This window comes from Urocampus carinirostris, chromosome 19, assembly GCF_059441175.1.
Source record: "Urocampus carinirostris isolate Australia breed hairy pipefish chromosome 19, RoL_Ucar_1.0, whole genome shotgun sequence".
In the NCBI taxonomy this organism is placed as follows: Eukaryota; Metazoa; Chordata; class Actinopteri; order Syngnathiformes; family Syngnathidae; genus Urocampus; species Urocampus carinirostris.
Genome location: NC_142367.1, coordinates 29,323,643 through 29,350,645, shown reverse-complemented (window position 1 = coordinate 29,350,645; position 27,003 = coordinate 29,323,643). Strand labels below are relative to the sequence as shown.

At 45.9% G+C, this 27,003-nt stretch overlaps 1 protein-coding gene across 10 annotated transcripts in view; it reads left to right on the top strand.

The window, feature by feature from the left end:
- Positions 1-27,003, top strand: part of LOC148347944 (neurexin-1a-like) — a 99,257-nt gene that overhangs the window by 53,879 nt on the left and 18,375 nt on the right. For 6 of the 10 annotated variants that reach the window (XM_088323490.1, XM_088323482.1, XM_088323481.1 and 3 more), the window contains 12 exons: positions 656-786; positions 1,306-1,558; positions 7,934-8,137; positions 10,654-10,680; positions 15,651-15,773; positions 15,999-16,380; positions 17,341-17,531; positions 19,074-19,247; positions 19,482-19,508; positions 23,615-23,734; positions 24,126-24,307; positions 25,493-25,664. In XM_088323490.1, the coding sequence (XP_088179616.1) occupies positions 656-786; positions 1,306-1,558; positions 7,934-8,137; positions 10,654-10,680; positions 15,651-15,773; positions 15,999-16,380; positions 17,341-17,531; positions 19,074-19,247; positions 19,482-19,508; positions 23,615-23,734; positions 24,126-24,307; positions 25,493-25,664 (1,986 nt within the window). The remainder of the gene's footprint in view (positions 1-655; positions 787-1,305; positions 1,559-7,933; positions 8,138-10,653; positions 10,681-15,650; positions 15,774-15,998; positions 16,381-17,340; positions 17,532-19,073; positions 19,248-19,481; positions 19,509-23,614; positions 23,735-24,125; positions 24,308-25,492; positions 25,665-27,003) is intronic. The other 4 variants (XM_088323487.1, XM_088323489.1, XM_088323485.1 and 1 more) reach the window with 2 other exon arrangements.

Genomic DNA, 27,003 nt, shown 5'->3' with positions numbered 1-27,003 from the left:
CTACAGTTGATCCCGCATATTGCTTTATTGCCGATGTCGGTAACTCCTTTGTAAATCTGACTGCGCCTCGGCAGACGCCGCACGTCACTGCATTAAACAAAGCCATTTGACTTCTAATGCTCCGCGTCCGCTTTGCCTACACTGATCTACTGTGAAAACAGAAGGTCAAGACGGGGATCCATAAAGCAGTCCCTCCGTATTAACATCCCGACGGGACGATAGATTCCCGAGTGGGAGACGGGGCCTCTCCCTCGCTTCTCACTTTTTGGCGAGCGTGAGCTCGATGGCGGCCATTTTGGCCATTCCTCGGTGGAAAAAAGCCGTCATCGTGTCTGTCCGCAGTTCCGAACAAGGGTGGCTTATTCGATCCGACATCGCAAACATCGATGCGCGCTAGAATCGTTTAGGACTTGCGTACGACAGGCTGGCTTTTCTCATCTCGGCCTCATTACTTTCGCATTGTCTGCAGACGCCGGGGCTAAAAATAAACAAGGGGGGGGTTGATTTATTGATGATAAGATGGCGGCCGTTACTCCCCGGCTGCCGACCATGACTCACCGACGAGGCACGGCGGCGACGTGCCTCGCGGTCCGTAGGAGTACAAAGAGATGACCGCGACGAGGATGAGTGAAGGTGATTCTGACGATGGGTTCAGGGACCATCTCGGTGAACAGCGTGAGAACGGCGTACACGGCGCCCGGCGACAGCGAAATTCTGGACCTGGACGATACGCTTTACCTGGGCGGTCTCCCCGAAGACCGCGCCGGACTCATCTTTCCCACCGAGGTGCGTTTTTAAAGCTCTTTTTCGGGAGAGAAACCGCAAGAAAAGTCGACTTTGGAGGTTTGATTTCTCATTGATATCAAAGATCTTGTGTCACGTTCGTGTTCCTCTGGGTAAATGGAATGCGTTTCCAAAGCGCTTCAAACGCTCACTGAAATGCTTTAAGATGCACTTCACACTTACCCATTCACACACACGCTTACACACCGATACCTGAGCCAGCCATGCAAGGCGCCTACCTGCTTATTGGGGGCATTAAGGATTCAGTGTCACATAATGAGAGAAGTACAGGAGAGAGAGTAACAACAAAATAATAATGATATTTGTTTTGAACCGCCCACCCTTAACGCACATTTCATCGGGGACATTAGCGGCTCTTGAGTTCCCGCTAAAGTAGCAGCTCATTAAAGTGAGCACGGCGGTTAAAATTCATGTCCGAGCTACGGCGGCAATTAAATGTCCATAAACTGCAGAATGTCAAAGTCCTTTATCGCCCTTTTTCTTTCTTTTTGCCGAGCTCAGGTGTGGACGGCGCTGCTCAACTACGGCTACGTGGGCTGCATCCGCGACTTATTTGTGGACGGGCAGAGCAAAGACATCCGACGCTTGGCCGAGGCCCAGCGAGCGGTGGGCGTTAAGCCTTCTTGCTCTAGGGAGCTGCCCAAGCAGTGCCTGTCCAATCCTTGCCAACACAACGGCGTCTGCCGCGAGGGTTGGAACCGCTACGTCTGCGACTGCTCGGGTACCGGCTACCTGGGACGCTCCTGCGAGAGAGGTGAGCTACCGGCAATTTGTGTGTTTCCTGGGATTTCCTTCAAAATATCCGACGTTTTTGCAGAGGGTTAGGGAATTTGGTACGCTCTCGGCAAGTGCTGCGAGAGCACGACGCGGAAAACAGATTGGTGCCGTAGTCTTTATTTCGGACTGACCAAAATCCCAAAGGGAAAGTCGATCTCTCTAAAGGCTGATGGCGAAACGCTTCCCTGTTTCCATCCATCTATTATCTGCAGCGCTTATCCTCAGTAGGGTCGCGGGGGTGCTGGAGCCCATCCCGGCTATCGTCGAGCAGTGGGGAGGGGACACCCTGAACTGGTTGCCGGCCAGTCACAGGACACACAGGGACAGACAATTCGCTCGCTCATTTACACCTAGGGACAATTCGGACCGGCCAATTCACCTGACGTGCATGTTTTTGGAATGTGGGAGGAAACCGGAGTGCTTGTAGGAAACCCACGCAAGCACGGGGAGAACATGCAAAACTCGCACAGGAAGGTTGGTAGCTGGATTTGAACCCATGACCTCAGAACTGTGCCGCACACACGCACACCCTAACCCTAACTCTAACCACTGCGCCGCCGTGCTGTTGCCCGTTTCCTCCCTCCATTTTGTAAGAACGGCTGGATATCTCCTTTTGATTCGGAGACGCGACAAAAAAAACCCGAGCAGCGAAGCGGACGGAGGCGCTGGCTCGGAACCGTGGCGACGCGACAGCGGGTGAGTCGCCGGCTCGGACCGTCCCGAGAGCGTAGCTGAAATGGTATCGGCGTCGAGATCGGCTCGTACGAGGTGAAGCGGCGACGGCGGCGATCCGCACGGGACTTTTCAAAGCTGGAATAAGCAAAAGGGACTTCCTTTGAAAAGTGATTACGTTACATTTCAGATTACTGACACCCAAAGCTCGTAAGTAACTATCTACCCTATCTTCATGACTATATGGCGCACGTAAAAGCCTTTATCCTGACCACGCGCCTTATATAGGGATCAATATCGAGTCGCAACTAAGGCAAGTGGCCGCCGACTCGATTTTCCCCCGTAGACGAAGTCGTGAGCGGTGTATGCTGGGATATATAGATCTGTGTTTCATTTCCTAACCAATGTGTCAATCGTCATTTGAATCGGTCACTATCGGCTAAAGTTATCGGGAGGTGAAGGAGGCGGGTGTCACGCACTAGAACAGGAAACGGGAAGGAGAACCCATTTGCGTAACGTTACTCACAGGTTATTGAAGAAGAGGAACGATCGCGCGCTCGATCCGGGGATCGTCGGTCGCGGAAGTGGATTGATCGGAACCAGGAAGTGGTCAAAATCAAACAGAACAAAACAGGAGCAAAACACAGGCAAAACCGGAGATTCACAGGGATTGGCAAAACAAGAGCAAAAACGGGGATTTACATATCACAACAGAGTTTAGCAGGAGTTTAGCAGACGTTTCGACACCAGGCTGCTCACAGACAGCGTTTACGTCGTCGGGGAGCAATCTGTCAACGCGTTTCAGCCGGTGTCCATGGGCGGAGCCAATTGGGCGCCAAGGCAACTGTGACAGAACCTGGCGGCGCACGGCGGGGACTAATTGGGCGCCATGGCAACCATGAAAGCGGGTCCTTTTTAGCATTTACAGGCTTGCATAGGCTAAGGCGGGTCAAAACAAAGCCTGCTTAAATCTGAAAGATATGAGGGAGCAAGTCCATGCATCATTTTGTATAACCCTATCACAACCTTAAAATCACATCTTAAGCTGACAGGTGCCATTAAGACGGGTAACACGTGGAACCTGGTTAGACCTCTTTGACAGAAGGTTTGTAGGTGACCTTGTTGTTCACTCTAATTTGGAAATACATGTTTTATCCATCAAACGATGTGATTTTCACACGTTACCGCGAATCCGTTTCCGAGGAAAGTATACCCGTTACTCCGGATTCCGCTCCCGAGTGTTTTGAAGCGCGTGGGCGGGCGCTCACGTGGCACAGGGGATGCTGACTGCAGCATGGCCGAGTTCAAGGAAGCACAGATGGAGAAGCAGATGGAGGGAGTCGTTGGCCCTCTTCTACCTGCGCTTCCTTCATCGCTTCTTTTGTTCTGCATTTCTTTTCTATCTCGCGTCGTTCGCTCTTTCCCGGTTGTTCCGTCTCACTTTTGAATCCGCCCCCTCTTTTCTTCGACCTTTATTGCGATTATTCTCCAAAGATCGGACCCGTTCTCTGTCCTCTTTGAAATATATCTTTAAGTGGCATTGACGGGCGTTGCGACGACAAATTGTAGAATTGACTTCTATAGCCGTCAATGGCGGGAAATGAGATCTATAATGAAAGGTTCCTTTTGAGGTGTTCCAAAAGAAATGAATTCAGAGGTCAATATTTTGCCGTGTAAAAGTAACCGCCCCTTCCTGATTTCTGCGCTTTTGTCATATTCACAAAGGTTTCAGTTCATCAAAGCAATATTCAGAGAGAAAACACTGGGAAATACAAAGTGCACTGCGTTTGTTACTTCCCGTCCGGATGACTGTAATGCACTACTCTCCGGTCTCCTGACGTCCAAAATCAAGAGCCTTCAGCGGGTACAAAACGCTGCAGCAAGGCTTTTAACTAAGATAAGATAGGTTGATCGCATGACCCGGATTTTAGCTCACCTGCATTGGCTCCCTGTTAGCTTAAGATGCGATTTTAGGGTTCTCTTGGTAGTATACAAAATCATGCATAGACTTATTCCCTCATACCTTTCAGATTGAATTTCCCCCTATGTTCCGGTCCGGGGCCTTCGCTCCGAAAGCGCCGGTCTATTCGTGATCCCAAGAGCCAAGAAAAGATCCACAGGTTAGAGAGCGTTCTCCATCCGGGCCCCGGTGCCGTGGAATGCTCTTCCCCCTGAGATTCGATCGGCAACCTCAGTGGAAATGTTTCAATCTAAGCTTAAAACACACTTTTATTCAATAGCATATGATTAAGCTCTATTTTATTTTGTATCTGTGTATTATTTGCCTTCATCTAGGTCTTAGATAGATATATAGTTTATTCATCCCCGCAGGGAAATTCAGATTTCCAGCTGCATCCCTTCGCTAAAAACAATACAATAATAAAGCAAAAGGAATACAATATACAAATACCCAATGTGACGTGCTAATACCCACTGTAGCGTGTTGTATAAAGTATTTTAATAGTGCTACATAAAATACACACTGCAATAAAGGTACGGTCATATGCAATGTAGGGGGTGTGGTTTCATGTGGGCCTTGAGGGGATGGTGTCATAATAGTCTGTAATAATAGTTTGCAATAGTCTTTGATCCGTGCAGCCCTTCGAGACTCTTTATGATTAAGAGCGTCACAAATAAACATGACTTGACTTCTTGAATTCCATTGATTAGGGCCCCATTTGAAAAAGTCATTGCCCCCTGTACCTAATTGAGAATTTGGCCACCTTAAAACAGAAATCAAACCGTTACATTAATGGGTAATGAGTCCTTTATAAGGGTTTTTTAGCACAAACTGCCCGTTTTAAGGTCACACCACAGCATATCAATTGGATCCAGACTTTGACATGGCCACTGCAAAACCGTCATTTTCACATAGGTTTTACTTTTGTTCATTAATACATTTGTTGGTGATAGGGATGAGTAGAGAGGTGTTGTAAAAGGATAGTCTGATGTTTGGACATGTTGTAAGGGATGGGCGGGGCACTTCTATGATGAGGCAGGGGTAAACCGGTGAAAGCTGTCATACAGAAGAGTGTGTTGTGTCACCCTGACCCGAGTGACACGGCCGCTTTCTCGTGTCCCGTTTCATCCGGAGGGACGAAAGAAATAACCGACTTAAGTGCCCAACTTGTTTGGGTATTTGGGTTGGCCATGGTCCAAAAATATTTGTGTGTGTTTTTTGCTATTTTTTCCCCTTTTTTATTTTCTTTGTTGCTGTATGTTTTTGTCTTGCAGTCGGTCACCCCTCTTAAAGGATAGGACCGAGGTAGATAGATGGAAGAATTCATTTGAAAAGTGCTTTTTGTATTTCCTTGGATGTTCTCTGTGTGATAGTAAATCGGGTTGGATGTTTGTGAGTGCTAAATACGGCAAAAAAGGGAGCAAATACTGTATTTAGAGCGCATGCGTGGCGCAAAGGAGCAGCGAAGGTGCAGAATCCGGCGGTGGAAAAGACGGGAGATGTCGGTTCCCGGAGGCTTACGTACGGCACCGTGCCGCTCCTCTCCCAAAGTTTCCGAGCGGGCAGCGGCCGCCGAAGGGAATTTTTCCGTGGCCGTCGGCGTCGCCGGCGGACGGCGTCTGCTACGCTCGGGTCTTCTTCATCCTCCGCCATTTTAACGAGGCTTCATTTGCATTTCAAGCGAGAGCTCCCGCCTCTCTCACTTAACTAAATCCTCCCGTGTTCACACATAAATCCGACACGGACGCACACCCGCAAATTGGCTTTCCTCATCGGTATGCATGCGCATCCCTCTCCTCCGCGAAAAGGGAGAAGGCGAAGTGAAAACGGAGAGAGACAGAACGAGTGAGCGAGAGAAAAAAAAGATAAAGAAATTAAGAGCGGTTCTGCTTAGGCCTGTTCGTAAACGTGCAATGAATAACGGCGTCTTCTGAGGTAAACGGTTTACAGCGCGGGTCGGAAACATATGGCTCGCGAGCCAGATACGATTCTTTACGTGAGTACATCTGGCTCAGAGATCAAACGAGAGCTTTTCTACTTCCCGTAATGGTTTCAAATGCGAACGGAGCAATGATGACCATAAAGCATGAGAAGCCAAAGCCACAATCATTCAACTAACAGTTGAGTCAATATATTAGAAGCCACAGTCTCAACTACAGTTTACAATCACCGTGTCACAGCAACATACCTCTTTTCGGCTGTACATCACGAAGGAATCCTTTGATATGGAAGCTCATTAACCCGTGTTTTTCAAGCTTTTCCTCTTTTATGGAATAAACACAAAGAACAAAGTATTTCATCATCTTCATCCTAAGTGTGAAACACGCACCCGTTTGGATGAACACAGGGCTGATATCCTGGCAGATATCAATGAAAGACACACGATGCACCTCCGCTTTCTCTCACTAATTGGCTGCTCTCCAAGCTAAGGCAATTACCTACCTACTGCTGCTGTTGCCGCTTATGGTATGGAAAAGTACTACACGCTTACTCTGCCCGGCGCTAGACTGCACAGGCACACAAATTTGATTATAAAACAAATTGGCGCCGCAAGGGGGTTACAAACACTGCATTAAACAATGTTTACTTTTGAGACACCCACAGAACAGACTGTAAACACCCATACCCATAAACGCCAGCAAAGCACCCAAAACAATGGGTGAGAAGTTAGAGATGGGCGGAGCTATGCTTACATAGCGCAAGCACATGCTTCTTTCTAAATAAGTCGGTATCCTTGGCATATTTATATTGACGTGGGATACGGGCTCTAAAATATTTATTATGGCATTGATTTTAAATCATCAAACATAAGGCAGGGAAATCAGCTTTGGTCTTGAAATACTGTATATGCTGTGTCTCTCTCAAAAGAAAAATCCAAATCCTTTTGCTTTGATGGCTCTTTGGGGGAAAAGGGTTCCCGATCTCTGGTTTAACGGGTGAGGATCAGCTTTGTCAGGTAGCACTGTGATGGTTATGTAAATGAGGCCGGGGTTGGGATCACCTGAGCTGGTTGTTTGTAGCTGCGGGGGTTTTTGGGCCGCAGGACCCCGATTTTCTCCGTTGCCGCGTATTCCGATGCAACTGGACGAGCGCGAGCCGACAGCCAGCCCGAGCTATTTTCAGCGCATACGCCAAACACAGCACGTTATCTTCTGTGGCGGCGCCTTCCATAGTTTATACCAACACGCTGGCATGCTTATGCGCCTATCTGTGTATCAAGGGTATTTGGGCTTCTGTGTTTTGCACGTTGAACTTAGGGGAGCTGAAAATCGAACCCCTTGCTCCCAAAATGAGAGCGTTACAATGTACTTCACACTTTTAAGTCAAGTCAAATTTGTTTGTGACGGCCCTTAATCACAAGGAGTCTCAAAGTGCTGCACGGACCACAGATTATTGCAAACTACAGACTTCTCACGACACCATCCCCTGAACTAAAACCTACATCCATTCGCACACTTACACGCCGATAGCCGAGTCCGTCAGGCAATGCGTCTACCTGGGGTTCATTGTCTTGCCCAAGGACATTTTCACATTTGACTTAAAGGGGCCAGGAATCGAACCTGCGACCTTTCGGTCCCAAAATGACCGCTCTATCGCCTGAGCGACTGTATTTTTTTTGTTTCTGGTTTCTTATTTATTGTTTATGCGAGTTCCTGCTTCCCCCACACGGGTCCATCACCTCCAGAACTTAACACAGTCCCTCTTTCCTCCCGCTCGTAGACGCCACCATCCTCTCGTACGACGGCAGCAAGTTCATGAAGGTGCAGCTTCCCATGGCCATGCACACGGAAGCCGAGGACGTCTCGCTTCGTTTTCGCTCTCAGCGGGCTTACGGGGTCCTCATGGCCACCACCTCGAGAAATTCGGCCGACACGCTTCGCCTGGAGCTGGACGGCGGACGAGTGCGCCTCACTGTCAATCTAGGTAACCCCGCGCAACGGCCAATGCCCTCACGGGGATTCCCATCGGACCAGGAGGACCATCCCTCTTAGGTCCTTGGCTGTCGTAGCAAATCGATTCCACGAAACGCATAAAACACATTTTTTACGTTTCTGGCTTGATGCAGTGGTTTTCAACCGTTTTGAGCCAAGGTACATTTCTTTCATTGGAAAAAAATCCCGCGACACACCACCAGTTTCTGCTGTTGCATCTCCGATAAAAGTAAATCCAAATGAAAGATCGCTTCTGCTAGACCGCACAGGCGTGCAAAATGAATCGTTTGGAAGAACAATCATCTGTTGGTTTAAAAACAATGGCTCCATGGATGGCTCAACAGATAGTTGATGAGTCACATGCTCCTACACCAACACTAAAAACACCAATTTATAATGACGAGGCATCTACCGTAGACTCCAGACGACGGGCTACATTTCAAACACTGTGACTTCAAATACGATGACGCTTATTCGGAGGAAAATGGCGAGCTGCTCTTTTCCACGACTCGTGCGCTCGAAATACAAAACACTGCATTGATGTCTGGAAACATTTAGGACACCTTTAAAAAAAACAAGTCCGTGTGTTTACTACTATTAATCATGTAATACATGCTAACTGATAAACGGACTGCATTTCTTGAATGCTTTAAGCGGTCATTGAGGACCTCGAAAGTGCTTTCCAATGTACTTCACATACCAATAAAAGGCCCCTACCTGCTTATCAGGTGCATGAGGGGTTCAGTGTGTTGCCCAAGGACATTTCCACATTTAACTGAGGGACAGGAATTGAACCTGAAGCCTCTCGGTTCCTAGACAAGCGCTCTACCTCCTCGACCTACAACTTGTACAAAGACGAAATTAAGTTTCATTCTTAAATCTGAGATCATTCATTAATAATTCAAATGATTTGGTCCTTTTAAGAAAATTCCTTTTCACGGAGTGCTATCACAGCAGAGCGTGCGGCAAATGACCTATTCATAGCACCTGAGGGTCTCCCATCTGAGTTCTGCCCAGGCCTGACCCTGCTTCGCTTCCTGAGATCAGGCCTTCTCAGGGAGCTATGGTTGCAAACAGGTCAGGCGGGCTCTATAGTCGGTAATTGACTACAAATCCAGTCACTTGAAACAGACACTCGATTCTGACACTTTAAGACCAATAACTAGCAGTTCTGCTAATTCTCCGCCACGTTAGCATTCCGCAGAAGAGTATCATCCGGTCTCGTACGAGTTTCAAAATGTATTTTCCCCGCCGTATTTGAAAAATGTCATCAAAGTTGAGCTGTTTTTGTACTATGTTGGAACAGAGGGTCCGAGCCTCAGGCTGCACTCTCTGCTCACTGCCAGCAGACCCCTGCAGCAGCCCCCACAGACACGTTTCATGTCCAAAAACAAAATAAAATGGCTACACAATGAAAAGCAACCCGCAGAAAAAGAACAACAACACAATGACGCACACCCGATAATGTTACACGTAGTGCCAGCACTAACCGGTGAGAGGCAGGAGAGTGCGACTGCAGACTAACTGTTAGCTAAGATGCAAACTGCTTTGCTCTTCCACTGTGTTAAAAAAACAATAAATCCATTAAATTGCTCTTTTGAGGAATATTTCAATTTAGGTAGAAGAGTAACTTCAGTTGAAATCTATTATCTTCCTCTTGGTTATTTCAAGTAACAGTGTTTGTTATATTTTTAACTCCGATAGATTGAGTTTCTATTAAAGCAAAAGTGGATTCGATTGACTCCAGATAAAGAATAACACATACCTGTCAGGCTCAGCCAATTGCTCCCCCGATGAATGGGTGCAATTTCTCTTATTAAGCCATAAAAAAACACACGAGGCTCCGATTTACTCACAGCAAGACAGACAATCTAGAGTAAAAGGAAAATAGATATATATTTTACCAAATAAACAACACAAGTCTTTCTTTCATCATCTCAGTCTTGCTTATTACAGCTAGAGACGCACTTATAAATATATGCTTATCTATCTGGTTTTCCATACAAACTGATTTATGCAATTTGAAACGATCACAAAATGAATACGGGGAAAACGTATAAATGGATAGGTACGCCATATTCCATCATTCACTCGCTATCAATTGTTGGAGTGCAATACCATCAAGTGCAAAACCATTCTAGTTGTCAAGATAATCCCCTTTTATTCTATCATTTTCCCAAATATCGGTATGAGCGTGGAACCCCAAAAGGTCTGAGTTTGGGGCGCATGCCGGGGTCTCTGGTTGTCTGCAGCCACGCCTCCTTTGCGGTTGACGCCCCGCCACGCGCCCGTAAGCGCTCGAACCCCCGCCCCAGAAAAGGGAGGGGCTTATTGGACGGGGCCAAGGGAGCGCGGGCGGCGGGCCCCGGTGCGCCCTGGCGCGTCCTGGCGGTTCAGCGCGGCACCGGGCGCGCCGGCCGCGGTGCGTGGCGGTCCGCGTCCCCGGCGGCGTGGAAAATCTTTTGGGCCTTTTGCGGCATTAACCCCTCTGCTCTCTTCTCCCTCCAGACTGTATCAGGATAAACTGTACTGCCAGTAAGTCAGCCTCCATCTCACGTCCGCTCTTCATCAGCATCTTCATCCCGGCTTTCTTCCTCTTGCTCGCTCGGCCCCCGCGCTCACTTATTGCACCCGATTGGCGAGTTGAGGCTATTATCTGCGTTACTGAGATAGCACAAAATCCTTTATGAAAAGAGTCCAAGCGAAGGCATCGAGAACAAAGATTAAAAAAAACAAAAAACACAAAATAAGTCCGGATTTGTAGAGGTGCTCTCCGGCGGCTTTGCTCCTTCCCTCGTGACTAACAGCAGCCGGCATTAGTTCGTAGGGCGCTACCCTATGAGGACAGGTGCATGCTACACCTAAACAAGGAACTAAAACTGTGTCCGTGTGCAAGGATTACTCATCCGTCGTAAGCTGTGCAAAAAAAAAATGAAGGTAGCATTTCCTAGGGGTAAAGTGTCATGTAAAGAACATCCTGCACCTTAAAATGGAAGCTACATAAAAATATGACTGTCGTTTTACCCAACAGCACCTTTATGCGGAGAGATTTTTCTCAAAGATTTACACGTGGATCCACAAATTGATTCTCTATTTACTCAAGATTTAAAACGAATGTGTCTCGATGAATAAACACGCAAAATCAAAAATGGCAGATACTGTATATCTGTGGCTCGGCAAAACACATCATTCCCGTGGGATTCCTTATTTTATCGGTACTGGAGAAATTGAAAAATTGGCTTTAAAGGCTTTAAAAAAAGTGCTTGAATTTGGCCATGAAAATGTGTTCAAACCCTGTAAGGCATACCACTTTTCTCCCCTTTAAAACGGCTACCCCCATTTTCAAATGTTAACGCCCAAGAAATATCTTGACTCGAGTATTTTAGTCTACGGCTGCTTTATTTGAATGTTTCATGAATGAATCCACTCTAAATTCAATTTTATTTTTAAACCAATCTATGTCATTAGACTACGAAACAAGTTTCCTGATTCTTCTCGGTAGAAATGAAAAACTCGATTGTATTTATTCGGTGGTCTTTTTTTTCCCCGAAACGTGCGCGGAATAGAGCTCGCCTGTGGTCCGTTGGGCAGGCTCGCACTGTTTCCATGGCAACTGTAGTCGTCCATTTTGCTGCCGCTTTGCCATCTTCTCCCGTTTCCCCTTTGCGTGCGCCTCGCCGGGGAATTCGATTTCGTCTAGGATTCGACTAACGTTCGCAAACGCCATGAAAGGGAATTCCGTTTCAACTAAAGTGCACGCAGACACGTTATTAGTCCAAAGAGAGGATTTTCACTCTGCGCTGTGGAATAGGTGACTTAAGTTTCTGGTTAAAAAAAAACATTTAAGGAGGAAAATTCTGTATTCTACATTCTTTAAGCATATAGTTTCAAAACATTTTTTCTATCATTTTCAATATAGTAAAAACGAGGGATTGCATCACAGTGTGACAAGACAGGGGAATACCTAACTCTTTCACCCTGATAACAAGAAAAACGACCAACGTTAGTTATTCTTCAGTATTGCATGTTTGAAGAAGTTGCTGATACCGATCATTGAAACCCTGAACAATATAATCATGAGTTTGACTTCAGCCCCTCTTCCTATCCTTTCATGGAAATCACCTCTGCTGGTTCCCTGACTACTTGAGTCAGTTAGAAGTTGAAAACAGGCGGGACAAGCCAAAGTTCACACACTCAAACACATTAACCCCCGTCGGCGGGGACGGTAATTGGCCCCCCGGCCCGCGGGCCTGAGACCTCTGCTTCGAAGCATGTCACTCGTATTAAGTACTCACACAAAAAATTTAAAAAAAACGGCAGAGATAAATTAAAAATCACATTGAAATTGCTATATTGGTCCGAAAAATGGCAAAATTGGACAGTCCTAAATCCAACATCCCTATAAACATATTAGATGTAGAAGGTCTAAAAGAAGGCGTATTTGTCAAAAGCATCCGGCAAAGTGAATCCTCCAAACTGTATGTATTTGGGTCTCTTTCTAGCTCGGCAAATGTTTTCTTGATGTGTCCTGCCCCGGTGGTCACAGATGATCTTTTTGGGGTTTTTTTTCCTCGCAACGCAAGAACGCACACAAACACTCGGGCCAAATTCCCTCATACGTCGCCAAAAATGGCCTCCCTTACTCACACATGTCGGTGGGAAGGTTTTTCTCCGGACCGCTCGCCTGGCGCGGCGCAGCGCAGTGATCCGTACTAACCGGATGAGATGCTCGGGCCTCCGGCACAGCTGAGGCTTCTCGGGGGAACGCTACGCGACTCGTCATCGGGGTTCGTACGAGAGCTCGAGATCCTTGAAAATGACCGAATTTTAACGTGGATAGAAAAGTGCTTACATTTTAGGGTGAAGCGCTTGTAAACGCTTGGAATGGTTGCCATGTTTCTCAGCAAGTCTGTTTAAAAATGATGCCGCCACTGCTTCGCTTCTTCCCTCGTGATTAACGGCAACTGGCATTAGTTTGTCCTAAGAAGCGTCATCGCCCCTTACGGGACCGGTCCGTGCTACAGCTAAAGGGGGCTGTGTGAAATTCTAGCAAGGATTACTTACAGGGTGGGTTCAGGTGCTTGAAATCCTTGTCGATTCTTGAATTTTAATGTGTTTTCAAGGATGAGAAAGTGCTTGAATTTTGGATAGAGTGCTGGAATATGCCTGAAATGGTTGCCATATATCTCTGCTTGAGAATGATGCTGCTGCTGATCCCCAGTGGCCTGGCTAATTTGGCAATGAAAAGCTCTATGAAACCTGCTATTACAGCTTGTACAATCGTGTAAAAACAGTTGGCTTGATTGTGTGATTTCTTATATTTATTTCTATATTTATTTTTTATTTAAACCAGCTCGGTGGCCTCGGGGGTAGGGCGCCCGCCCCGAGACCGGGAGGTTGTGTTTCAAGCCTCGGCCGAGTCATACCGAAGACTTAAACATTGGTACCCGTTGACTCCCTGCTTGGCGTTCAGCATTAGGGGTTGGACTGGCTCACCTAATGACTCCCAACACCTCAGTTGGGTTGAGCGAGGGGGCTGGGAATCCCCTCCTCTGTATCAATCTCTCCAAAAGGGTCAGAAATGACTCTAGCCACCTCCCACTAGGGGGATATGGCTGCGGTATATATATAATTTTGTATTTCCATATTTCTCTACCTGTTTGGGTCACCGTGAGGCACAACCACCCACTAGGTCAAAATGTTTGTTTTATGAATTGAATATCGGACAAGCAACAGAGAAAAAAGACCTTTAAAGGGGCAGTGTATATTACTTAGAGCAGGGGTGTCCGACGCGGCGCCTGTCGTCACCAGAGGCATTTGAGCTGGAAGCAGGCCGGCTTTATGCTATTGTCTCAGCTTTTGTCCAGCTCGGATGCCCGCGCTACACTCATCTGCGGGCGTTCCGTTTCCCCCAGGCGGGAATAAAAACATTCTATTTCTGTGCGTTCATCGATGACTCGATGGCAGTAGCACTTGCGGTGGGGCATCAAACTTTGAGAGTACAAAAGAGACCAAGAACGGCATTCAATCGATTTGCATTTGGATCTGACTATGAGGGTAGATCATGATGAGTTGTTATTTTGGAAAATGCATATCAAACTAGGTGCCTTCTGCGCTAATTAGTAACAAAAAGATGTATCGGCTTCAAAAACGTCGGAGACCTGATTTAGTGACTCTTATGTGGCAGTTCTCAAATGCAGGTAGAGTGAGGCATGTGTGAATGAGTGATTTATGACCTTTTCGGCGCTCGATAATGAGGTGAGCACACTCCCCCCATACCAAGGGGGGATGGTTGGGGGCCGGTGCCGGCGTGGAGCTTCTGCCATTGGGGGGAGGTCTGCGGCCCGCTTGCGGCTGACAAGTGCTCAGCGGAGGGTGGCGATTGCGCGGTGGCTGCCTCTGCATCCTTATTTGCCGAGTGTTTGCGTGCGTGAAGAGCGCCATCCTGAGGTGTGCTGCAGTATTGCACTCGAGAAGATGAACCGACGTGCTCTAATGCATTGCTTCTTATCTCGTTTGACTTGAGGACTTCAATCCAGCCTGATGACAATCTACAACCTAGATCAAGAAAAAATGTCCACTTCTCAAAAGTATCTAGTGAAATGATCGCGCGATTTGAAGCAGGGTATGTAGAATATATTCACCTTTTTCTTCGAATAACAAAATGGCCAACTCGACCAAAACGACTGCCATTTTAAAATAGCACGTAAACTAGTTTGGTTTCTTTTTGTCTTCAAATCACTTTCAACTGAAAAATTCTGCATTTTGTTAAGCTACTTCAAATCTTAAAATTCTCTTTCCTTACTGAAATATAGAATATGATTTTCAATATATGGCAGCTTTGAGATATCCCTGGAAATGATGCTTCCTGTTTGTGCCAGAGTAGCCAAGATGGCCGCCCATCCCGCTCAGCCAGGCATCTGGCTAAGTTTAAGTTTTGTTTTTTTTTGTGCAAAAATAGCTCCATTTTTGGAGGGTAGAGCACCAATTAGTTTGAATGTAGACATCCGGCTCCCGATACTACCCTATACGAAAAACAACTCTTGTCTTGGCAGGGGCGTGTCATAACACCAGGTTTATCAATGGAGTTGGCATTTATTGGGGATGACACACAACCTAGAAAAATCGCTCCAAGAGCCCTAAAGTCTAAGTGTGTCAATTTTCACAATAATTGGTTCAGCCATTTCGGAGCATATAAGCCACATCCAATCAGACGCACACACTCATCGGGAATTTTGCATTCCATATTTTAAAGACGTCGCGGCTTCCTATTACCAACGTGTGGTTTGTTGATGAACTGCACCGCAAGAGGAATTGAAGCAGGAGTTTGCTGCCAATTTAAATGTGGCCTCTAGATCCTATTTTTCATTTTCATTTCATCCCCGCCATCAATCCGACCCGGCCGCTTTTCTTCTTCGTTTTCCGTCTTCTCCGGCATCTCCTGTCCTGTCTCTGCGGCACCCTCTTGTGGGCGCGTGTGTAACGGTTCTGTGGACTATGTGTAGGTAAAGGGCCCGAGACCATCTTTGCGGGTTCGGGTCTCAATGATAATGAGTGGCACACGGTTCGAGTGGTCCGACGCGGGAAAGGTCTGAAGCTGACTGTGGACGACCTGCAGCCCGTCGAAGGTAACTATTCTAACAGAGCGGCCCTTCCGCGTGCCAGAATCCTTCCTTCCCTGATTGAGCCCTTGTATCAGAAACCAATCAACCAAGTTAAAACTAAAACCACGTGCGAACAGTCATTGAGATTAAAAATGCGGTCGTCGGATAAAGAAGACGATCTTGAGAAAAGTTCCGAACGCTCGACCACGGAGTCGGTCTCAGGTGTGCCCCTTCCCGGTTCTCCCCCAGGTCAAATGACAGGCGACCACACCCAGTTGGAGTTCCACAACGTGGAGACGGGCATCGTGACGGAGAAGCGCTTCATGCCGGCCGTGCCCTCCAATTTCATCGGGCACCTCCAGGGCCTGGCGCTCAACGGCATGCCCTACATCGACCTGTGCAAGAACGGCGATATCGACTACTGCGAACTCAACGCCGTCATCGGCTACAAAAGCATCGTGGCCGACCCCGTCACTTTTCGTTCGCGCTCCAGTTTTGTCACGCTGCCCACGCTGCAGGCGTACTACTCCATGCACCTTTTCCTGCAGTTTAAGACCACCTCGCCCGACGGCCTGGTCCTCTTCAACCGCGGGGACGGCAACGACTTCATCGTGGTGGAGTTGGTCAAAGGGTGAGTTGCCGTACCCCAACCGGTATTCGCCCGCTCTTCTAAATATGTCGGGGAATCGCTGGTCCCACTACGGTCTCGTTAACATTTATTGTTTGGAAATATGGTCCTATTTTTAAATATATAGAAATGTGAAGTGAATCAAATGAACCCTGTGCTGTGTATTTCTGCCACATATCGTTGTCAGTAAGAAGAAACCTTGGACAGTCACCCCGTTTGAAGGGCGCACTCTGACTGCATTTCCGCTCTTTGTCCCGCCCTGCCCGGACGGCTGGGTAAAACGGGACATGGACAGACATCGCGTTTTCCCCCTGTTGTACATTTTCAACTCTCGTCAAGCAGAAAAAAAAGTTTAGCGTCGAGCGTTCCGTGCAGAAAACCCGCCGATGATTTCAACAGACCGCAAAAAACGCGGCCTTGCCGTTGCAAGCGATTAGAAAAAAACGCTTCGGCGGACACGGCCCCTAACTGTAACTTATAAGTTGCACGTTACAATAACCTCCTGCAAACCATCGAAGAAGAACCGACAACCTGTGGTAACAGCGATCACAAAAGCCGCGGTACTTAGATTTAATAATGTCATTTACCAAATAACCGATATGAGTATTACATTGAATTAAATTTAAACTCATATTGGTGATATGATCTATTTATTTGCAGATACGTTACCTTAAAATAGTATAGCACAACACTATTTCTTTTCAGCCTTATTAGAAGAAAAGCAGATTTTTGTGGGTGTGAGTTGTTTGCTGTGTCTGTCTTTCATAAACTAGTGTATTCAAGATTCCCCATAAATCTACCTTCTTGATCTTGCTCTAAAAATGCAGCAGATGGATGAATTTGATTTTAAAATACAGTTATGATTTTGTTATGGGGTAGCATGCCCACTGGCGCCCCTAGACCGTCCACCCACCACATTCTAAGGGCGGACTCACAAATCTTTTCTCTTTTTCAACGTTTTAGTTATCTCCACTACATCTCGGACTTGGGCAACGGCGCCCACCTGATCAAGGGAAACTCCAACAGCCCCCTCAATGACAACCACTGGCATAACGTTCACATCTCTCGCGACAACAACAACCTTCACACCGTCAAGATCGACACCAAGGTCACCACGCAGACCACGATGGGCGCCAAGAACCTCGACTTGAAAGGTACGCCTCTCCATTTTTAAGCAAGTACTATGGAGCACCAAATAAATAAATAGTTATGGTATCTAAGAACATGTAGCAAAATAAAGTAAAGGTTGTTGGCATTGCTGCCTGTCCCACCTCCTCCGGTGCCCCTGGCTTAGCTTCAGGGTCGTCAGCTAGGAAGCAACGATCCTCAACATTTTCCTCCTTTCGTTCTCAGAAAGTCTCCCGGTGGCGGTGTAGTGACCGGAAAGTCTCCCTGCCACCCCCTGCAGCTGATAGATATCCCCCGGCCCTCGTCTGTTTTGGGGTTTTAGGTTTTCTTTCCCGAGTCCCTCCTCCTCGACCGGAGCCAAAAGCTTCTCTTCTCCGCCTCCTCTGGCAGGTTCTTTCGTTGCCATGCTTTGATTTCCCCCCGTCCCCCTCGCACCCTTCATGAGGGGTGCGGCTAACTGCCCCACGTAGCCTCGGCAGCAGATCTCCACCGGGTAGATTGTTGTCTTCCGACCAGCTTCCCGGTACTCGACAGCCAGTTGCCAGTACTTGGCTTTTCTTGACCACCTCAATCCTCTCATACCAGAATAATGACATTGATGCATTGTCGTCATATATTTATGGATTCCCTTTTGTTATGTCATTTCATTTGTAATTTTTTTTCATTGTGTATTTTTATCGCAAGAAAACGTGATATAAATGAGGGGAGTGGCTCAAACCGGCTGAGTTATTCACCGATTCGACGGGTCAGGCGATCAACTTTGTTGCTTTTCTTTCCTCAGCGAGCGGGCGAACAAAGAGTAAACATCACGGATGAACCAATCGGTGAAAAGCTCACCTCCTCATTTTAATATTTTCTTTACACGATAAAACCCATGACAAAATAAATACTGAAATGAATTCATCTCAAAATGCATACATAAATGAATACTTGGCCTTTGTCTGATATACAGTAGTTAGGTATTAAATGGTTTATTTGTGTGTCCATTCATTTATATGACATATATTTGTAAGCATTTGGCAATCTTCTGTACTATTTAATTCCATTTCCAATTCTATTGTTGCGGAACATTTTGAAAAAAGAAATCCAAAAATTGGAACATTAAATGATAAATAACTTTAAGTAACTATACATAGAAGCATTTATTTTTACGTTTCATTTGATATTTGAATGCTGACAGGTAAGGCACACATATGTGATCGACCATTATTGAGAAAAAAAAGGCCATGTAACAAAAAAAAAGCCGGATAGCTTGACTTGCTATAACCTTGTAAATACGATCACTAATTGTATGGTTGGGGTCAAGTTGTGCGCCAAATCAGGATTTCGTACCTCACTTTACATCCGTAGATGCTTGGCACAATATTACGTTCCATGTTCTGGCCGCTCCAAATCGTCCCCAGGTTTCCTCGAATGTCTCCGTGTACCCTCTGATTGGCTGGCAAGCAGTCGAGGGTGTGCCCTGCCCACTGCCGCAAGATAGCGAGGATGGGCTCCGATACCCCCGCGACCCTACTGAGGATGAGCGGGGCAGATAACGGATGATTGTTTGACGCTTGGTTTGTCAGGTGACCTCTACATCGGGGGCGTGTCCAAGGAGATGTACCGCGACCTTCCCAAGTTGGTGCACTCTCGGGAGGGTTTTCAGGGCTGCCTGGCGACCCTGGACCTCAACGGCCGTCTACCCGACCTCCTGGCCGACGCCTTGGCCACGGTGGGGCAGGTGGAGCGAGGCTGCGAAGGTAAGGCGAGCCGGCTTCCGATCGGGCGGGAGGGCGCTTCGAAAGGGCGGGCGTGGCTGCCATCTTTTATTTTCGTTCTCCATTCCGATGGTGGGAAACCGCTTAACCCACTAACCCCGACTTGAGGTTTGATCATCTTTCTGCACTGGACAGGCATCCGTGCACATGGACTAACCGTCTAACTTTGGTTTGCTTTTTTTGCTTTCTATTTTCTTTTTGTTTGTCTGGCAAAAGTTACATTGATGAAAGCTGACTTGCAAGGTATTGGACTTTTCCTGCGCGCTTGAACGTGCCGTGGAGGGCAAAAGTGGGCCCACCGGGAGTGACCGCGCCTTCGCTCCTAACAGTTCGAGTCACCCGTGTTGACCACTAAGATGATAGAAGGAATGCACATCTCCATATGGTCTACATTTGTATACACGGTGTATGTTTCCCCATTGTCAATTATTTTCCTCAGATCTTTCTTTTAACAGTAGTTCATTCTTCCTTTTGTGCTTCCTCGTCGATCCTCACGTCCTTCATTGTTCCATCATGCAAGCCTGCTTGTCTATCTGTCTCCCTTCCTTCTTGATCTCACTTTCCTCCTCCCTACATAACTCACAAGTCACCTGTCCTTCTTCTATCTTCTTTCCTGTCTTACTCGTTCCATCTTGCGTACCTTTTCCTACCCACCCTCTTTTATACCTACCTCCCTGTCTTTGTTTTACCCTTATTGATTCCTTCTCTCCTACTTCTTCCCTACTTGCTTTCTTCCATCCTGCCTCCTATCTTTTAATCTACATCCTTCATTTTCCTTCTTCTCACCTACTTCACTTCCTACCAACCCGTGTTGTTCCTTTTCTGCTTCCATTTACGGACTTATTGTCTGTTTTGCATTTCTCTACATCAAATTATTGTAGGTTGGAACAAAATAGCACATTTCCATGAATACAACGACAAACAATTACATATTTATAATAGGCTCCGTCTAAGGAGGTCTTTTCCAATCTGCAAGATGGAACGTGGTCTTTGAGCTGAAGGTTTTGCCCTCCCCGCCACGTCCATCCGCTCGCGCCCCAAACTACCCAGTACTGTGCAGTCTTGTGTGGATCTTGCTGATCCGGAGAGGAGAAGGTTGAGGAAACCTATCCCGCGCTCACTCAGTCGGTCACGACCGGTCTGGGGACGAGCACAGCTTTAACCGCTAAAGTCGCATGCTATCTTCTTCACCTCTTCTTAACCTTCTTAAAAGCACCTCCACCATCCCAGTCATCCCGCACCCCGTCCCCTTTTTTGAAGAGACCCGTGGCTAGCATGAGGCAGGAAGAGAACGGCCATCTAGAAGACCACCGGGGCTTTTAAACATAGCTCTGTTCCTGCTGTCCTCATCCGGACTCAGCACCTGCATGTTCTCCATTTTGCTTTCTTTTGGGCGTACTGACAAGCATCAAGCCGTCCGTGCTCACGTCATTTTCAAAGTACACGCAATTGCATGAAGTTAGTACGCTCTACTCTCTCCGACTCTCTACCCTCTTTGCATAAATGATCCGATCTGTGTTCGTTGACAAAAAAATACATAACAATAGAAAACCGTACCAAATTTGAGTGCTGAAGAATAACTTGATATCCAAGCTAAGGCATCAAAATAATGAAAAACGGATGATTTTCTGTCGCGTGAACTCGCTTAATCCACATCTCCGGGACATGGCAACTGCTTGATACCTGCAGATTTGCACACACTCGTGGCAAACAACGGAGCGCTTTAAATAGGCCTTGGCATGTTCATTTACAAAAGTAAAAAGGCAACACTTTGAGAATACTAATTTTGAACATCATCTACAACTAAATTAGACATGGAACTCCAGGATAAGCACGTAATCAAGATTTAACCCTTCCGTTGTGTTAGGGTCTCCAGTGACCCGTTTCAAGGATATAAAATGTAATAACTGATGTAGCTCAGGGGCCATAAAATCAAATTACAATGAGAAAATAGGGTCATGGATACCGTCACTGAACAGAAAAGAAAATCACCCGCATCTTCGTTCCCATTCGCAAAACTTGTCTTCATCCGGACCTGCAGTGGCCAGTACAAGAATCTGTGACCTAAAGTTCCCAACTTTTGGTCAGGCGACAGGAACATCCTGAAAGACAGCCATATTGGCTTCAAACCGGCATGTGGTCCGGGAAGAAAGAACACAAAAAGTTATTCGGAAAACCAAGCGGAGCTTGAAGAAACTAAATAGTAAATATCCTCGGTTTGAAGATGAAATGCAACTGTCAGGAGATATGACTTGCCTTGTTGAAGAAGAGCTTTTCATCTCTGTTGTAGAAGATGTGTGTTCAGGTTTTCTTTGCAATTGGTAAGTGAAAGTAAATATCATGCATACTTTCACTTTTACTTTCCTTTAGTTTGTAGTTTTAATGACATATTTAGTTTGAGGAACTAATACTGATTTCATTGATGGCTCCGATTATTTGAGATGCTTAAAGACAGAAATGAGTTTGCTTGGAAATGATCAATTGAATCGCTTCTCTGTACATTTACTAGATTAATGACGCATATGTTTGATGGTTATTTGAGTGACTTGCCTTCAAGTTTAGTTCAATCTCAAACCTAGAGATGTCTGTGTTGAGCCCACCCGATGCTAAGCTTTGAATTTTAAGCTACTTGGTCATTGAATTTCATTAGTGGTTATTTGTAATTAGTGATTCAGAATGTATTATTTTTTTATTTTTTTAAATATACCTGAAGCATATGTACTCTTGTAAGTTGGAGTGGAAACTGAGGCCAAAATGAAATCAAACCAAACAAATTGTCAGATATATATGTTTGTTCTTGAGCGATACTCCTTTCTTTTTGGTGGTCAGGACAGAGTTAGACCCTCGGTCAAAAACCAAAACTAGTGGTGTCAATTCCTAACAAAACATGAGGGTTTAAAATCAAGATAAAAAGAATGTCGGGCGAAATAGGCAACCCCTTTTTTTTGAAGGTAGTGCTTGGGGACTGGCCTCCGTTTTAAGTGCATTGTAACAATAAAACAATGTAAAATAGTGCGATGACATTTAGCAGCAACATCATTCCAAAATAAGCTGAGAAATAAGAAAGGAATTCTCACTTTCCTATACATGGGCTAAGCATACTCTTCATTTAGTGGACGAGAAATGGTCTCTGAGCCTGTTAGTCCTTTTTCCCAAAAGAGCACTGGGTTAACTGCTGGCCAGGTAGCTTTGGGTATATACTTCTCTTTGCATCAATGCTGTAGATGCCTCGTTTGAGGTCGCTAGTGCTTGCACATCATGAAAGATGAAAGATGGGGTCCAGGGTGACCGAGCCTCCTTAAAGTACACTCGTAGATCACCGGAATAAAAACACTTTAAGAATCAAATGGAAACGCTCACCCATAGTAGGAAAATGGCAACTTTGATTTGAATGCCCAACAGTGAGCTAAACTTACACCCTTTGATTTTCTACGGATGCCTCGTCGTAAGCCACGCTTGATGAGAAGACGGATAAAATGAAGGGAATTTGAGTTTCCATCAAAGCCATTTGTACAAGGACCGTGCAACGGCCTCTTTAAAGTGCCTTGTCGTGCGCCACGAGTGCCCACAAAGAAATGAAGAAAAAAAACAGCTTTTCGGCATAACATGTATACTACATTATATTTACAATTTGATCAACTTTATTCAAAACGTCTTTTAAAATGTAGTGCTTTTCTTACCTGTTATTTGTGACAACCACCACTTTGAGTGAAATAATAACAAGGCCTCATTCATAAAGTTTACATTTCTTCTTAAAGATACGGTGTGTTTTACTTCATGCTCCCAATTGATAAAACAAACTTCTTCCATTGAGGAAAACACTATCGATTGAAATAATTAGCAAAAATACATACATTATCGTATAGACATGCATTTAAAAAAAAAACACTACTATGCCGAGGCTTTAGCATTGGTTTTATTGAAGTGGCCTCGCCTAAAGGGAGCCGACACGATTGTCTGCCATCTCAAAACCTTAAAAAAGGCTGAGCAAAAAGATGAGAAGTAATATGGTGCCTTTTGGTTACTTTGAGTCTTTGTAGGTTTTGTTTTTCCTTGTGGTTTGTAGCACTCATTTACGGTTATATTACACGATACAGTCACATCAAATGGAGAAATCCTACAATTGCGCGATAGAAATGAAATCCAATGAGCGGCCTGGTGTGAGTACGCCCTCACATACTCGATACATCACGATTTGCTCACTTTGTTTTAATGCCAAAAGCATTATTTACGATGATCTTCTGTCATAGTTTGTATAACGAATGACCCAAAATTGCTTCAATATTTGAAGCCGGCGCGTGTGGTCAGATGAAATGACCCGTTTGCACCGACTCACCTGTCCAATGCAGGTCCCAGCACAACCTGCCAAGAGGACTCGTGCTCCAATCAAGGCGTTTGCCTGCAACAATGGGAGGGCTTCACCTGCGACTGCAGCATGACATCCTACGCCGGACCCCTTTGCAACGACGGTCAGTAGGGGGCGCCTTTTGCTAACGCAAAACTTTAGTAGACACTCGTACTAAGGAGAAAAGGCAACAATGGGAGGGCTTCACCTGCGACTGCAGCATGACATCCTACGCCAGACTCTTTAGTAATGACGGTCAGTAGGGGGCACCCGCCCCCTGTCTTGGCTGGGGCATTGAATAACAGTTTGATGACAAACCCCCAAAACTGAGATCTAAAGTCATATTAGTGAAGTGAGCGACTATGCATTTCATGCGGGGGTAGGTACCTTTTTAGAAACAACTCCGGCTTCAGGTCAATGGGGAGCTGCTCACTCCAAAGAGTCTGCTCATACAGTTACTTTTCCCGAGTTGGACTCGTTCCTTGACTCTTTCTTTTTGTTGGGTGTTTTTTCAGCCGGCACCACGTACATTTTTGGACGCGACGGCGGGGTGGTGGTCTACACGTGGCCCCCCAACGAGCGCCCCAGCACCAGGGCCGACCGGCTGGCCCTCGGCTTCAGTACGCAGCAGAAGCACGCCGTCCTCTTGCGGGTGGACAGCGCCTCCGGCCTCGGAGACTACCTTCAGCTACAGATAGTACGATACCTAACACGAGTATTTTTGAAAAGATGTACATCCGGCACTTCGTCTGCTTGACATTCAAATATTCTTGGAGAGCGATAGTGAGACTAAGGATTCTGATTTGGTGTACACCTCCGCCCCAAACAATAGAATCGAGTGCCTATTAGCACGCTTACAGCAACATTTTTAAGCATTAAAAATCCCTTGCATCTGCCACCAAGGTCCCTGAATAACACGTTTGATGAAATACTGTTGAACACAAAAATCAGGTAAAAACCCAAAGGGATACCCCTCATTATACAATGTTTTTTGAATACTATTTATATGTCACTGGTATATTCCAATTATAAGCATTTAGAAGACGGCTTGTATCGTCTTGGACTTCCTGAGCTGTGACGTCATGTGAAGAAAACCAGCATCCTAGCAAACTAGTCACCCTATTGGTTTACGTGTTAACTCGTCAATACAGTTTTGAGTGTTTTAAGCCATGTTTTGCTAGTTTTCGTGGAAAATGCCTCGACGTTGTATCGCAGGTGACTGCAGCAAGAAATGGCAAGCGGCCAAAATGGGGCTGACTGTCAAAGAATAACACTCAAGGAGCTGACGAGCGCTAAACCAATCGGGATAATGCAGGCTAGCCGGCTGCTAAAAAGGGCTAACTGGAACCAATCGGCAGAAAAACAGGAGGTGCTGAGCAAAAGCATGCAGTAGGCAGCAAGAATAACCGGGAGACGCTAACAAAAGAAAGAATTGCGGCAAGAAACACAAACCCAAATTGGGATTTTTTTTTTAGCAAGGCAGGCCAGCCAACTGCTAACGGAGCTAACCTAGAAGCCTTCAGGAGACCTGCACGCGTAGAGGGAACTATCTGGACAATATTATATTAAGATAGACACACTGAGAAAACACAAAATGAGGAGTCACCATCACATACCTAAAAGGTGGCAAAGGCAAAAAGGAATCCACGACGTACATGACGGCAGGTAAACTTGCCACACGCATCTTTTGATGATCGAAGCATGCAACTCGGACAGAACAGTCACGAGTCCTCCAGCGACACGATAAGCAAAGTTCACATTAATCCGAGCATAAACGAGCGCTATGCGTTTGCCGATTACTTTGATCGAGGTGGCGCGCCAAGGTTTTGCATCGGGTCCGGAGCTTTTAGCGGTCTACACCGAAATCCTTTCTCTCCGGCAGGACAAAGGCAACATCCGCGTGGTGTTCAACGTGGGCACGGACGACATCAATATCGAGGAAGCCTCCAAATTCGTCAACGACGGGAAGTACCACATAGTACGCTTTACCAGAAGTGGCGGAAACGCTACGCTCCAATTGGACGAGCTTCCCGTCATCGAACGCTACCCGTCAGGTAGGTGGCGTCCGCCAGGACCCCCGCGCACCATTCAAACCTTTTAAACCCTTGGATTGACACTGTTTCTGCTTGATCCTTAGCCCTGTTAAATAGTCATAAATGTAATCTCCATAATGCAGTTAATAATAACGGTGCTAGTTTTTGAAATAAATCCTTTTAAAAAGTCATGTTTATGTTCAACTAGTGGGAAAAATAAAGACCAAAAAAGATGTTGTTTGTTTTCCTTTTCCTTCTTTTTTTTTTTGTTCTGTTCTATTTAAAGTGTTAAATCTTTAGCTGTTCGTCTAAAAGCAAGTGCCAGATGCTAACTGTTGTGAGCTGTGTGTCCTGTACATGTAACAATGTAAGAACCAAAGCCAGCCGTGCGGCAAATGTAACCTTATGTGCTCTTGCAGATGTTAACCCCTGAAATGTTTCTTTAGATGAAAGCCGATGAACAGAGTGTGAGAGTCCGCTCGCCGCCAACACGGCCGCCGCTCCATTGACAATCCGACGCAGCCGCCGCTGCCGTACATTCCCGAGCGTACCCTGCGTCTGTGTTGCCGCCATCTTGGATGGGAACGACTCAAAAGTCAAGCTAACGCTCCATAGCCCCTGCTTAATATACTTGAAATCTGAAAATCGAAAGAGAAACTTTTTAAGCTCTAGTGATTTTTCTGGCTCTCTCTAGTGCAGGGGTGGGCAATTGTTTGGAGTTGCCAGGGGGCGCTATCAAGTTCAAAAATATGGCCCATCCTGGAGATTTAGCCAATACTTTATGAAAAGATACCATGCATTTGCATGTTATATTTATTTATGTTTGTTTTAATGCTCCATAGACCCTGCTCCATAGCCCCTGCTTAATATACTTGAAATCTCAAAATTGAAAGAGAATCTTGGCCGAGGGGGCCCATCCTGGAGATTTAGCCAATACTTTATGCATGTTTTAAAATGGATGATTTCATCAAATTGGTTTTGAAACGCTCAAAATCAAAGCAAAATAATATATTGGGTTCCCATTTTAGCACTAAATTTCATATTTAGTTTTGTAACATTGCTGTAGTTGTATTTTTTTTGGTAGCATTTTTGTCGTTTTTCTGCCTTAATATGTATTTTTGTATTATATTATTACGGTGGTGGTATGTTTGTAGCATTTCTGTAGTCATTTTGTAATAGTTCTATAATAGTACTTTTGTCGTATAATTTTGTGTTTTGCGGCATTACTGTAGTTGTATATTTCTATTATTTCTGTAGTAATATTTCCGCAATAGTATTTTTATAGTACTTCTACGGTATTCTTTTTAGAATATAAGCAAATCATATCGTAGGTCCCTTTTTTAAGCACTAAATTTGACAC